The sequence below is a fragment of the Malania oleifera genome, chromosome 3, assembly GCF_029873635.1.
Source record: "Malania oleifera isolate guangnan ecotype guangnan chromosome 3, ASM2987363v1, whole genome shotgun sequence".
NCBI classification, from domain to species: domain Eukaryota; kingdom Viridiplantae; phylum Streptophyta; class Magnoliopsida; order Santalales; family Ximeniaceae; genus Malania; species Malania oleifera.
The window spans coordinates 121,023,725-121,038,744 of record NC_080419.1 but is presented as its reverse complement, the minus strand read 5'-3'; the positions used below and the strand labels follow the sequence as shown (position 1 = coordinate 121,038,744).

The 15,020-nt window shown below is 35.6% G+C and overlaps 1 protein-coding gene across 3 annotated transcripts in view; it reads right to left on the bottom strand.

The window, feature by feature from the left end:
• LOC131150616 (uncharacterized) overlaps window positions 1-15,020 on the bottom strand; it is a 69,123-nt gene that overhangs the window by 5,647 nt on the left and 48,456 nt on the right. For all 3 annotated transcript variants that reach the window (XM_058101443.1, XM_058101446.1, XM_058101445.1), the window contains exon 10: window positions 1,511-1,604. In XM_058101443.1, coding sequence (XP_057957426.1) covers window positions 1,511-1,604 — 94 coding nt within the window. The remainder of the gene's footprint in view (window positions 1-1,510; window positions 1,605-15,020) is intronic.

Below are 15,020 nucleotides of genomic sequence, written 5' to 3'. Positions count from 1 at the left end.
ATAATAAAATTTTTCAGCAGAAAATCATGCATCGAACATAGCTGTGTTCTCATGAAATGCTGTTTCTTGATTCATTCAATATCAGGTCAGCAGAATAATGCATGCTCTTGATGTATCTTTTTTTCCATTTCTCTATATGGGAAAAGAAATATCAGGATAAAACCTGTTCCCTACATTGAAAGGGGTATAAATTGTCATCAAAAGAGTATAAAACTACACAGAAAAAGTGAGGGAAACTTCCTCTACCAGGATAAAATGCATGTCTTGTGTTTGGAAGAGAATTCAAATGCAATCAAAAGAACAGCAAAGTTCACCCACAACCTTAAGCTTTTAGGTTTATGCATAACATGTGCCTCTTTTTTTTTGGGGGGGTGGGGGGGGAATTGTTTTAGCTTTGTCAAGGCTTGATATACAAAGTTCACCAACAACCTTAAGCTTTTAGGTAAAGTGGTTGCTTAAGGAGGTCCTGGGTTTATGAAAAAAATTACATCATCCCCACGGGAGTGTTGTTCATTGCTTGCTTATCTCTTCAAATGAAGTTGGGTTGCCCATGCAGGGAGTGTTAAGGCTTGATATACATTGTTTTCCCACAACCTAAAAGCTGAAAATTTTAGGTAAAGTAGCTGGTTAACAGATATCTACAATATGGAGCTCAAATCATGGGACAAATACAATAGACATTAAGTGAAGCACCCCCATAAAATAGAAGAACTACTCTTTTTAGTAACCAGAAGATTAAGCACAAGTATATGTCAGGGTCATCATCAAGATAATAAACAAAAAGTATAACATTTTTATGCTTATATGCAGGAGAATTAAAATCATATTTTAAATCATCTGAAACTACAGTAGAAAAAGAAAACAATGCTTAATTTTTAGCACCATTTGGGGTTGAACAGTTTCATAATTACATAGCTAAAAACACAAACTTATTCCCAAAATTTGCCACCATAGCTCTAGCACCAGGCAATGACAACAACTGTTCACAAATTCTATGGATATTAATCACACTCATTTGGTTATATATGTGAATAATGGCCCAATCTGACAGCCAATAGAACTTTCACACTCTCAGGTGGATGTGTAATGACTTTATCTGACAGGTTAGTGGCCAATAAAAACTAGAATCTGTAGCATGTCCCAAATTTGAAACATGATCCATTTTCAGCAGCATATTCAATTCGCATTAATAGAAAAATAATTAAAAATTAACAAGATTGAAAATAAAGATGTATGAAACCTACAAACAAAATATTTAAATATTTTGCAGTGGAGCACAAACAGTTTGCAAACTAGTCCTCGTAATGAATACTGTTATAGCATCGCAAGCAATACTAATTTTTAAGGACAATGCTAACAAACTTCATGAAAATGTATCCCACTAATTATTGTTTTCTGGATAACATGATCCCCTAATGATAATACGTCAGGCTTAGATGAAACACTTACTTTCACATTCTGAAATATGAATTATTGATTCTTATCATGAATAACAAAGCAAGAGTGCTACCAGATGTCGAGGGGCATCATCAACAACTTCAGCAGGTTGATCTACTCCTACGCTTGCTAGGCATGCTCCTTTGCAACTGAAATACTTCTGCATACTGTTCAAAAGAAGATATCAAAATCATGAAAGATTTTTTAGTAAGCAACTTAGTATTAAGATTAAAAATTTGATTTCCTTATTTACCTGTGACTTGTTAAAAATTTAATATGATTAGAATAAAGGTACTAATGTCCCATAATTTAAATTTTTTATGCAAGTCATATCAAGACAATTCCCTTTTCACGTAGCAAAATAATTCTCCCAAACATGTGTATCCCTACTAGCCCTAGATGCAGCCCACACATGGAGAAGTAAACAAACAATGAAAAAAACCCAAATAGCGAATAAGGCAATTTTAGTAAACAGGCAATAAATATTGGCAACCAAAACTGAACCCAAGAGTCCAACACACGGTAACCAATTCTACAATACATTGTTAAGATTGACAAAAAAAGGGGGAGAATTTAGATGGGAGAGACAAGTGGAAGAGAATGAATGAGAATGCCCTAATGAGGCACACGTCCCTCCTCCTTACATAAAAAGTATATAGTTTCCCTAGTTAACTATAGCAATGAACACCCCCCCCTCCTTTCCCCCGAAGCTGGAGCATAGATATCTATCATGCTCAGCTTGTTGCAAAGTTCATAGAAGGGACCCTCGAACTAATGCTTTATGGCTGGCTAAGGTCATCCTGAAGGATTCTGAGAAATGTGGCCTATATAATGATGGATGCCCACACTTAATTGGGAACACCATGGAATCCTATGTCACGGATTCCTAAGAATACAAGATATAACCAAAACATGGGTAGTAAAAATTCCATCTCCTTCCCTAGGTTATCTTAAATTTTTCGTGTGAACTCACTTTTCTGGGAAAAAACTGCCTGCAGTATTTTTCTAGACTGACCAAGTCACCTGTATTGTATTGACTGATGATTTCTATGCCAAGGATAAGCCCTAGTTTCTGTAGTTCTACTGAAGGGTGAGGAAGTTGCCATGAGACTCCTCTACACTATGCTAACTGAGCTGCTACCAGCCAATCCAGCATCGTCTACAGGACACCCTCCTCGAACCATTTTCCAGCATCCTCTCTGGCTATTTTTTCCTCTTTTTTGTTGTTTTCATTTTTCCTCTAAATGACTGTTTTTTTCCCACTGTCCATTGCTGTTGACCAACATATGCGGTGCTCCTCTAAACCAATTCCTGTTCAATCTACATTTTTTTAATGGTTGTGGATCAAAACAAGGAAAATCTTAAAATCGCTTTTGTTTTTCTCTTACTTCAGTTTGTTTTAGCTCCAGTTGTTTGCTTGTGCTGCTGCATTCTGTTAGTACAGTTGTATGTCTCTTGGTAGCAAGATTTCCTGCTTCTTTCGTTAAATGAAAGTCTCATTTATCTATATTAAAAAAATAAATAAATAATAATAATAATAATAATAATAATAATAAAATAAAATCTGTGTTATGTTGGAGACTGTCCAGCAAAATAGTTACAAGATTGGGTTGGTCTCTGTTAGTTAATCTATTGAAAAAATGAAGAAAAGGAAAGAAGAAAAAGGAATAATGTTTTTTCTATGGGATTTTGTGTTTAAATCACAGAAACAATTGCCTGAAGTACTGAGCCATTTAAAGAATCTTTGCATTTACTCAAAGCATTGCCTATGGTATTGTAGATCTTTGAGTTGCTTGTACGCTGCCGATAGTACTACACATTTTTTGCCAAACTGGTACAGACAGTTTGCTTGTTACACCACTGTTAGTTTCATAGAATAATTTCCATATCTGGTTCATCCAACAATCAGTTAATTTTATTGGAAAATGAAGAAAATGAAAGAAGGAAAAAGGGAAAAAAATGCTTCTTGTATCAGCTTCATGTTTAGATCACAAAAACACTGGCTCATGGTGTTCAGCCATCCGAAGAGTTTTTGTTTGCCATGTTTGGATTCTGTTTATTCCAATTCACTGCCTCTAATATTGTAGATCATTGAGTTATAATAGTGTTGTATATTGCCTACAGCATTTTACATATGTTTTTTTCCAAACTGCCACAGCCAGTTTGTGTTATCCTGCTGCCAGTTTTATCCTGTGTTGCTTCAAGTTTCGAGCTTATGCTGCCAGGTTTATGTTGCTGCAATTTTTTTATTTTTTTTTATCATTTTTTATCATGGTATTGCCTTGCTATGAACTGTTTCTGGTGCTAGATTCCATTTTTATTAAAATTATTTTAGTTTAATTTTTCTTAACATTGTTATTGCATTAATGTTGCATTTGGTTCTCCATGAATCTGTGCAAGGCTGTGTATTTATATGCTTTTATTTCCCATTTTGCAGAAATGGCTCGATTAATTCTGTCAAGAAATAAATTCAGGAAGTTATTATTTTTGAATACTTTCTGTAAAGTTTATGCTTTCACTAGAAGAGGGGAAAACATTAGGTGTGCAGCTGTTGATGACAGCTTATATAGGCACGCCATAAGAAACATGAACCTGTGCAAATTGTCAAGAACTCTTGGGTGGATAGAAGATAATTTCATAAACCATCCCACACGTTGCTAAGGAGATGATAGAAATTCTTTTTTGCACATCATTTCATATATAAAAAAAGGGGTGCTTAAGCACCAACTTCCAAGGCCTAGTTAGACTGTTCATTGACAATTCCATGCTGTGTTGAATACAGTCATGTGCTTGCACAAGAAACTTCTAGTGAAACAAGAACCAGTCCCTGCTGATTGAACTGACAAGAGGTGGAAATGATTTAGTATAAAATTACACTAGTACATATGTTCATTGTAGAATAATATCAATTCTATTATCACTATCACAGAATTGTTTAGGAGCTCTACATGGTATTTACGACAAGGTCCACGTACATGTGGGAGATAGACCGAGGAAATCGCACAAGAAAGAACAGAATTGCAAAATTGTGTCGGGTGTTTGCAATAAAGATGTACAATTCCTTTTTGTATTGCCTTGATGGGAAGGTTTCGTTATAGATTATTGATTTTTAAGGGAGGTCATTTCAAGAAGAAATGAACTGAAAGTTCCACAAGGTAAACCCATGGAAAAACATCACTAATGTCAAGACCAAATTTCTTCCAATGTGTGACGTGACAAGGATGGATTGATGAATAAAAATCGAGTCACCACCTCACTTTTGGAGGAAGGAATAAAGCAAGGAAACCCTAGTATTCTTCGAACAAGACTCCTACGATCTGCATATGGAGAGATGGGTTTGGGAACCTGGTTATGTATAACGTATAAGGAAGGTATTAGGCACTCTACGATATCGATTCTTGGAAGTCAAACACTCGTCTTATGTTTCTAAGATAAGGAAAGAGGAAAATAAATAGGTAGAATATCCCCCTAGTACACCAATCCTATCATCACAGACGATATAGCCTCAGGACGGAAAAGGTTGGTCTGAAGACCTTCCATGTTAGCCTGAAGGCATCAAAATAGCAGTTATTCAAAATTGACCAAGTCTGTCTCCCTTGATCGCCCAAATTAGCATCAATCAATGATGTGATGTGGGACGGGAGGGTTAACTCATATCTTCATAAAATATAATTTTTAAAAAGATATTATTTAAAAAAAAAAAAAAGGTGGCCTCAGAATCCCTAGCAATTAATTTTGAAATTCTTTAAGATCTGAGTTTGGAGAAAAAGGAAGCTTTTGAGATTGAGATAAGATTGGAATTAAATTTAATAGGGTAGGATCTTGAAGAGGAGAGTACAGATGGAATATTCCCCTTGTGCGCCCAAACCTAAAATCACAGATGATGTGGCAGGATGGAAGAAAGTGGTCCAAAGACCTTCCTTGTCCGCCCAAAGACACAAAATGGCAGCTATTCGTCAAAGTTGCGCAATTAGGCATTTAAATTCATGTATTAAAGATCATAATCTCAATTAAATGTCTGATTATGTATATTATTTTAATCATTGAGCTTGGTTGAGATAATTATCCTATTTTTGCCATAAATTTATGGATGTTCGTGTTTTATTATTGTAGGATAATTTTTGGAAATCAACACCGAAGTTGTGTAATTAGGCATTTAAATTCATGCATTAAAGATCATAATCTCAATTAAATGTCTGATTATGCATATTATTTAAATCATTGAGTCCGGTTGAGATAATTATCCTATTTTTGCCGTAAATTTACGGATGTTCATGTTTTATTATTGTAGGATAATTTTTAGAAATCATCACCGAACCATGCATGTAAGGAGAGGCCGTGTACGTGAGCCGTGTGCATGTGTGGACGAACATGTGTTCACGTCGAAGTGTGCATGCTTGAAGGCCGAATGGTGGGCGTGAGGCAACCGAATACACTACAAGAACCATGGGCCATGTGGACTTGAAAGATGGCTTGCGTGCGTGCTTTTGGAGGCCCATGGCCGTGTGTGAGTCGAAGAACAAATAGGAGTCAAATTGAAAAAAAAATTGAAGAAGGCTCGGTGTGTGTGTGCAAAAAGAATTGAGGGCTAGCCGTAGCCCATGAGATGTGGCTGCATGTGGGCTTTGTGTGAAGAGTAACTCAGCTGGAAGGAGCCCAAATGAAAACAAACAAAAAAAAAAAGGGTGGGCCGGGTCCTTGATGTGACCCGGCCATGCAAACATAAAGGAATGGCCGTGTGTGTGTGTGAGAAAGTGTGGCACTGGGAGAGCCTTGGAGAGTGGCACGCTGGGCGCACAAGGTAGCTGGGCAGGGAGCAAATTTATGTGTGTTTTGGAGGGTAAGAAAGGAAAAAAAAGGTCAGAAAAAGAAAAGAAGAAAAGTCAAAAAGGGAGGGCTAGTGTGTAGGGTTTTAGCTAAGGTTCTTTTAGGTGTTGGGGGGATGAGCTAGGGGGCTTTCCTGGGGGTTTTTGCGCAGCAGCACACAGAAGACACAGCAGCCGTAGCTGCTGTGTGGGAGCTCTCCTACGGCCTCTTCTCTCATTCTCCCTCTCTCTCTCTCTCTCTCTCCTTCTTTCTTATCTTGTTTATTATTTTTAATGGTTGTTTTAATACATTGTTTGACTAGTTTTAATGTTAGATTGAATATTTTCCTTTACTTTATTATTTGAGTGGTTTATTAGATTAATCAATGTCTTTATTATTTTTGTTATTTTGAATGCTTTCAAGGTTGAACTAATTTGTTGTTTTAATTTAGTATACATTTAGTCTAATGATTGGAATGATTTTAGGTTAGATTAATTAGTTCTTTAGTTTTAGTATACATCTAGATTATTGTTCTTTTAATTTGTTTTTTTTATTTTATTGTTGCAATGATTTATTGTGAAAGTAAATTGATCCGGAAACTTCGAATTGCAAGCATGAGGGGCTAAGTTCGGTAACTTGGGTTATGGGTCAATGTCGTTTGCTTTCCATGGTTTATTAGCTCTCCTATGATAGTATTATTAAACTTTTATTTGGTTAGAACCGAAAATTGAAGGTATCACTGATAAATCACTGGCTCTTATTCTTGTTTTGTTGTTGACATTAGACACATCAAAACCTTGATTTAATATAGAATTTTCATCAAGTAACTTTTATATGAAATTCGGTTGTTGCTTAATGAGAGTTTTTATGATCTTCCATTTGGATGTGGCAAATTTACTCGAGCTTTAGTTTGAAAATTTCATCTTATTAATGCCTTGATTGAATTAACAAGAAGAGGAGTAAGGCCTAGGAAATTAGTAAATGGTGGAAGAAAAAGGACGTTGAACCCGTAACCCGAGTGTTTGGTAAATTGTTTCAATTAATCTGTTAGTTTAGACTGCGTTATTAGATTTATAGTTTTGGGAAATTGATAAAATTTCAGTCTCATTTTGATAGTTTACTTAAGCATTTCCCGCTCTGTTTACTGTTTTCAAAAACATAAAGAACAAAAAGATTTTCACACCACATTTTACAGTAATAGGTTTTTACTAAACTTTCACAAATACTTTGATACTCAGTGGTCCCTGTGGAATACGATCCTGAACTCATCCTTGATACAACTTGACACTTCTACACTTGAAAGCACAACTCAAAACGAGTCAAGAGTACAGATGGAATATTCCCATTATGCGCCCAAGTCTAACATCACAGATGATGTGCCAGGATGGAAGAAAGTGGTCCAAAGACCTTCCTTGTCAGCCCAAAGGCTTAAAATGGCAGCTATTCAAAATTCAAAGGGTTTATCTCCCTTGATCACCCAAATAAGCATCAATAAATTTTGTGATTCAAGACGAAAGGGTCAACTCGTATCTCCATAAAGACTTATTTAAAAAAAAAAAAAAAAGGAAATGACTTGAAGAGGGTGATCTCAGTATATCTACAAGATAAGATATTAAATTTGAAGTTTTTAGAGATTTGAGCTTGAATGAAAAAGAAAGGTTATGAGATTAAGAAAAAAATAGGATTAGAACTAATTTTGAAAGGAGGATCTTTAAGATTGAGATTTTGATCTAGATTTTTGAAATATGGAGGGAAATCAAGAGTTTGATAGCTAAACAAATTCCCATTTGGGAAACTTCATCGACCAAGGAAAAGGAAAGGATATATACATAATTAAAATCTTAGTCTCAATTTATCTACTGTTTATTGCTTCGTGATAGGCTTAAACTTAGAATTGTCAAATGAGGAAAAGACTGAAAATATAAAATTTATTCATAAAATTAGAGTTAAAGAAGTTAAGTTTGCACTAAAAAAGATGAAAAATAGGAAAGCTATGGGACTAGATAACATCCCAATTGAAGTTTGAAAATGCTTGGGTGATAACGGAATTATATGGTTAACTAATTTATTTAATACAATTGTAAAAACTAAGAAAATGCTAGATAAATGAAGGAAAAGCACTTTAATACCTATATACAAAATTAAAGGAGATATTCAAAATTGTAATAACTATCATGGAATTAAACTTATGAGTCATACGATGAAACTATGGGAAAGGGTAGTTGAACAAAGATTTAGGTTAGAAACGAAGATCTCGGAAAATCAATTTGGTTTTATGGCTGAGAGATCTACCACAGAAGCTATTTATCTTTTAAGAAGATTAATGGAAAAGTTTAGGGAAAAGAAGAGGGACTTGCATATGATATTTATTAACCTTAAGAAAGCATATAATAGGATACCTACGAAAGTTCTATGGTGAGTTTTAGAAAAAAAGGGGTATGTTGTAGCCTTGTAGGTATACCAATGTCATTAAGGATATGTACGATGGAGCAATGACTAGTGTAAGGACGGTGTATGTGGTAGGTATAACGATGTCATTAAGGATATGTACGATGGAGGAATGACTAGTGTAAGGACTATAGATGAAGAAACTAGAGAATTTCCAATTACCATAGGTGTACATCAAGGATCTGCTTTGAGTCCTTATCTTTTTACTTTAGTGATGGACCAATTGACTAAGAGTATTCAAAAGGAGGTTCCATGGTGTATGTTGTTTGCAGATGATATTGTCTTAATTGACGAAACTAGGGACAAAGTAGAGGCTGAGTTAAAATTATGGAGAGAAACTTTGGAATCTAGAGGCTTTAGGATAACTAGAAATAAAACAAAATATATGAAATGTAATTTTAGTAATGATAGGAGGAATATTGGAGGCAAAGTTAAACTTGATGATGAAGAAATAAATAGAACTTGTAGATTTTGATACCTTGGATCTATTATGCAAGCTGAAGGAGAAATTGAAGATGATGTAATGCATAGAGTTAAAACGGGTTGGGTAAAATAGAGAAGTGCTTCAAGTATGCTATGTAATCGTAGAATACCCTTAAAATTGAAAGAGAAGTTTTATAGGACAGCTATAAGACCAACTATGCTATATGGATCGGAATGTTGGGCGACAAAGAAACATAATATCCAAAAGGTAAAAGTTGCCAAGATGAGAATGGTTAGATGGATGAGTGGTATAACATTGAAAGATAAATTAAGGAATGAACATATTCGTGGTAAGTTAGGTGTAACTCCTATAGAAAATAAGATAAGTGAGGGACGACTCAAATGGTATGGACACTTGCAATGTAGGCCACAAAGTGCACCTGTGAGGAAGAGTGACTTAGTTACTATGGGGGGTAGTAGAAGGGATAGGGGTAGACCTAAAATAACTTAGGAGGAGATAGTGAGTAAGTATTTAATATTCTTGAATCTATCAAAATAAATGGTCCATGATCGCATAAATTGGTGGAAAAGGATTCATATAGCCGACCCCACTTAGTGGGACTAAAGTTTGGTTTTGTTGTTGTTGTTTATTGCTTCGTGATCTTCTAGATTTTCAAAGGATTTTTCCTTTACTTACATTTTGACTTTCTATTGCAAAAAAAGGGAAACTAGATATTTGTATAATAATAATAATGGTGAAAATAAGATAATAAGATGGTGATAGTTATGATAACAATATATTATGCTAACTAACAATAATAATAGTAATATTATAATAAATAACAATGATCGATACTTAATATACTATTACAACCAGTATTATTATTCTATCATTATTATCTATTTTATTAACCGCTATAGTATATTAAGTATCCACCATTATTACTTATTATAGCATTACTATTATTATTGTTGCTTAGCATAATATACTGTTCTCATAAATATCACCATCTTATTATCTTATATTTCATCATAATTTTTATAATCCAAAGATATAGTTTCCCTCCTTTGCAATAGAAAATCAAAATGTAAGTAAAAGAAAAATCCTTTGAAAATCTAGAAGATCACAAAGCAATAAAAAGTGGATAAATTGAGACTTAAGATTTTAATTATGTATTATGCATATACTCTTTCCTTTTCATTGGCCAATGAAGTTTCCCAAATGGGAATTCGTTTAGCTATCAAAATCTTCATATCCCTCCGTAATTCAAAAATCAATCTCAAAATCTCAATCTTAAAGATCCTCCTTCAAAATTAATTCTAATCCTTTTAATCTTAAACTCAATGATAGGTCTCTCCCTCTATTTATAATATATCTAAGTACAATAGGAATAACCATGATACCCTTACTAACTCACACTTATTATTAACAAAACTCTAATGCATAATAATAATGCTAAAAGACTAAATAACAATTAACACTCCCCCTCAAGCTAGAGCAGATATATCATATGCTCCTAGTTTGTTACAAATGAATTTCACACGAGCACCTCCCAAGGTTTTAGTGAACAAATCAGCACGCTAAAATTCAAACTTCCCATGAGTGGTTGCAATGAGCTTCTGTACAAGTTTCTCTAGAATAAAGTGGCAATCAACTTCAATGTGCTTTGTCCGCTCATGGAAGACAAGGTTGGAGGCAATACAAATAGCAGCTCAATTATCACACATCAACTCCATAGACTGAGAATGTGGAAAACCTAGTTCTTTCAACATGTCTTTCAGCCAAACAAGTTAACATGTAGTGTGCGTCATAGCCCAATACTCTGACTCAGCACTCGACCTGGCAACCACAGTTTGTTTCTTACTTTTCCAAGACACCAAAGTACCACCAACAAAGATACAATACCCGGTTGTGGATCTTTGATCAAAAGGTGATCCGGCCTAATCTGCATCTGTATATCCCAAAATATGAGTGTGACCCTGATCCTGATATAAGAGACCTCTCCCCAGTGCACTTTTGAGATATCTCAAAATGCAAATTACTACATTCCAGTGATTTGTTCTCGGAGAATCAAGAAACTAACTCACAACACTTGTTGAGAAGGATATATCTGGTCAAGTGAATGTGAGATAATTCAACTTTCTAACAAGTTAGGCAACAAATCACCCATATCTAGCATTAACTCACTATTGGGATCCATGGGTGTATCAACGGGTATGAATCCCAATAGCTTCATCTCATGTAAAAGATCAACAACATACTACCCCTATGACAAGGCAGTTCCCGTATGAGATCTCGATACTTCTATACCCAAGAAGTACATCAATGGTCCCAAGTATTTGGTCTAAAACTCAAGATTAGACACAGAACTCAATGTAGGAACTAGTTGTTTCAACTTGTCCAAGGAGTGATGACCAAGGCAACGATGGATTTGAAGTCATATAGTTGCGACTATACAGGCAATGGGTGGAGAAGGCGACTCAAAATAGTAAAGTCCATGAGCCTCACATCCTGTGCCAATTGTCTTTCCCGTCTTCAGATCCTAAATACCCATAGAATCAAAAAGGAATATGATAGAACAATTTAGCAACTTTATAAACTTACTAACTGGCATAAGAATGAAAGGAGATTTAGTAATGTATAAAGCAGAAGAAAGAGAGATACAAGGAGTAGGCTTTACTGTTCCTATTCCCTTAACAGCAATAGTGGACCCATTAGCAAGGGTAACTTGAGGGAGATTTTTAGGATATTGGAGATCAGAAAAGAAGTTGGTTGCACCTGTTAAATGGTCAGTGGCAGCAGAATCAATAATCCAAAGACTAGCAAGAAGGATAACAGATGACATGCAGACTGTAGGACTACCTTTTTGGGCAAAAGAAGCAATGTGAGAAGATGCTTATTGAGACAATTGATGTTGTAGGAATACTCCTCCTCTAATATAGTCATAGTACGCAGTTCACTCCAATAGGTGACTAACAAAGGAATCATACTTTTGGGATTTGTAAATGCCATCCCAACTTTCACAAACTCAAACCAATGATCATAAGATTAATTGCTAGAACAATTGGAACAACCACGAAGAAGATGAGCCACCATGAACAAGCCACAGGTAAATCAGTACAAGGCTGCCATAGCAAGTTAGCAACAAGGAACTCACACGCAGCCCCAAGAAAGCAACACTCTGCACTGGAACAACTGGAGAGGTGAACCACCGAAACTACCATGAACAAATCACCAACAACCTCAGATGCAGCCCCAAGAAAGCAACACTTCCACAGCCTCACACATACACACACACACACACACACACACAAACAGCTTATGAGAACTCCCACTGCCCCAAGAAGGTCACCAATGACCGTTACTGACACCGAACAACTAATGAATTACAACGAGTGCATTGTCACAACAAAGATTGGATCTTGGAGCAAAAACACATGCCTAACAGCTTGATATTTTGGTATATGGAAGGAATTAGAATAGTGAATCAAAAAAACACAGCAAATCCCACTTTTTCAGACCCAATAAGCTCATTTACAATTGATAAACGGCTTCACGAAGCAACAAACAACCATTCCTTGGGTGCCGCACTGCCACGGATGAGGTGAAGAACTCACCAACGGATATAGAACTGCCACAGCTTCACAACTGAACATATGAATCCTGCCACAGCTCCAAAAAAACTCACAAAGAAACATTCACAAGCCTTGCACAGGCATTAATGGAATGCCGCAAGTGCATAGTCGGAAATGGTTGAATTTTTTAGCAAAAAACTGACCTAACAGATTGATGATATAGTCTAGAGAAGGAATCAGAGCATGGCAAAGGCAAAAAATAAAAAAAATAAAAAATAAAAATAAAAATGTGGCCAGAAATTCACTCACGCGCCAGCGCGTGGGGCCTCTTCTAGCGATGGGGTTTTGTGGGGTGAGTTGTTGGGGGGTCTATTTATGGGTGTATGGTTGGTTTTGTGAAATAATATGGTATGGAGGTGAATCTAGGAAGGACACCTGTGGGAATGGTGTTTACCGGCGACTGCCAAGGAGAGTAGGGTTTAGTTTGGATCATGCTCTAATACCATGTTGAGTAATTGGGTAAAATGGAAGACCTAAACTCAATGATAGGTCTCTCCCACTATTTATAATATATGTAAGTACAATTGGAATGACCATAATACCGTTACTAACTCACACTTATTACTAACAAAACTCTAACACATAATAATAATAATAATGCTAAAAGACTAAATAACCATTAACAAATCTTAATCTCATAATCTTCCTTTTTCATTCAAACTCAAATCCCAAAAAATTTTTAATAATTGTCTTATCTTGTAGATACACTGAGATCATCCTCTTCACAATCATTTCTAAATAAATAAATAAGATTTTATGAAGATACGAGTTGATCCTTCAATCCCAAATCATATCATTCATTGATGCTGATTTGGGCAATTAAGGGAGATAAGCTTGTTCAATTTTGAATAGCTGTAATTTTAAGCCTTCGGGTTGACAAAGAAGGTCTTTGGACCACCCTCTTCCGTCCCAAAGCCATCATCCATGATGTAAGGTTTGGGCGCACATGGGGAATATTCCATCCATACTCTCCTCTTGAAGATCCTCCTATTTAATTTAATTCCAATTTTATCTTATCTCAACCTCAAAAGCTTCCTTTTTCTCCAAACTCAAATCTTGAAGAATTTCAAAATTTAATTCTTGGTTGACAAATTGATGCTTCTTGATCTACCGACATCAATTTGAGGGCGGATGTTACGGAGATAATTTAGGATACTTAGGCTGTAAATAATTTAGTTGAAATATTTTAGTTTATATTTAGATTGTATATAGCAGAAAATTAGGCTGTAAATAATGCTGAAAATCTGGCAGCATTTAGGCGCTGAAAATTAGGCAACAAGTATGTAAATTTCTTCTATATATAATGAAAGCTTGAGGCCGCCTTTTTTTCCATATCATTTCCTTGTAAAAATAAGATATTATGAAGATACGAGTTGACCCTTCCATCCCACATCACATAATTGATTGATGCTCATTTGGGCGTTCAAGGGAGACAAACTTGGTCAACTTTGAATAGCTGTCGTTTTTAAGCCTTCGTACTAACAAGGAACGTCCCCAAATCACCATATTTTGTCTCGAGGACACATCATCCATGATGATAGGTTTGGTGCAAAGAGCGATATTCCCCCCATTTATTTTCCTCTTCCTTAATCTTAGAAACATAAGACAAGCATTTGACCATAGATGAAAAACCATTCCAAGAATGGATGTTGTAGGGTTCCTAATACCTTCTCTATGTATAACTAGGCTCCCGAACCCATCTCTCCATACGTGATTCATAGGAGTCTTGTTCAAAGAACACTAGGGTTTTCTTGCTTTACCCCTTCCTCAAAAGGTGAGGTGGCAACTCCATTTTTATCCCTCCAATCCATCCTTGCCACATCACACATCGAACGAAATCTTTCGACAACTAGAAATTAAGTTTTGCATGCAGTACTTCAGTCATTAACATTAATGTTTAAAAATGATCTACAAATATTGTTTTAGGGTGTTGTTACATATGCGATACTGGTCAAACAAATGGGGAATTAACTCTGGCACATATAGAGGTCAAAGGTACCATTTAAGTGAATGGAGCCAAGGTCATGAACCCACATTACTCCATGAATGATACATTGAGAAACACCTTGCCACAAGGAACCATTTATAGATGCTTTGGGATTTTAAGTCTAGGAAGCCATTCGAAGATCAAAGTCCTTCTATCTGGTTATGACACAATATTGCATCAGCTCTACTTGGAAACTATTCCATAAACTACATAATGAGGGAGATGCCAAATGACTCTCATGGTCTTAAATTTCAACAAAATTGTCAAAATTTCCAATTTCTAT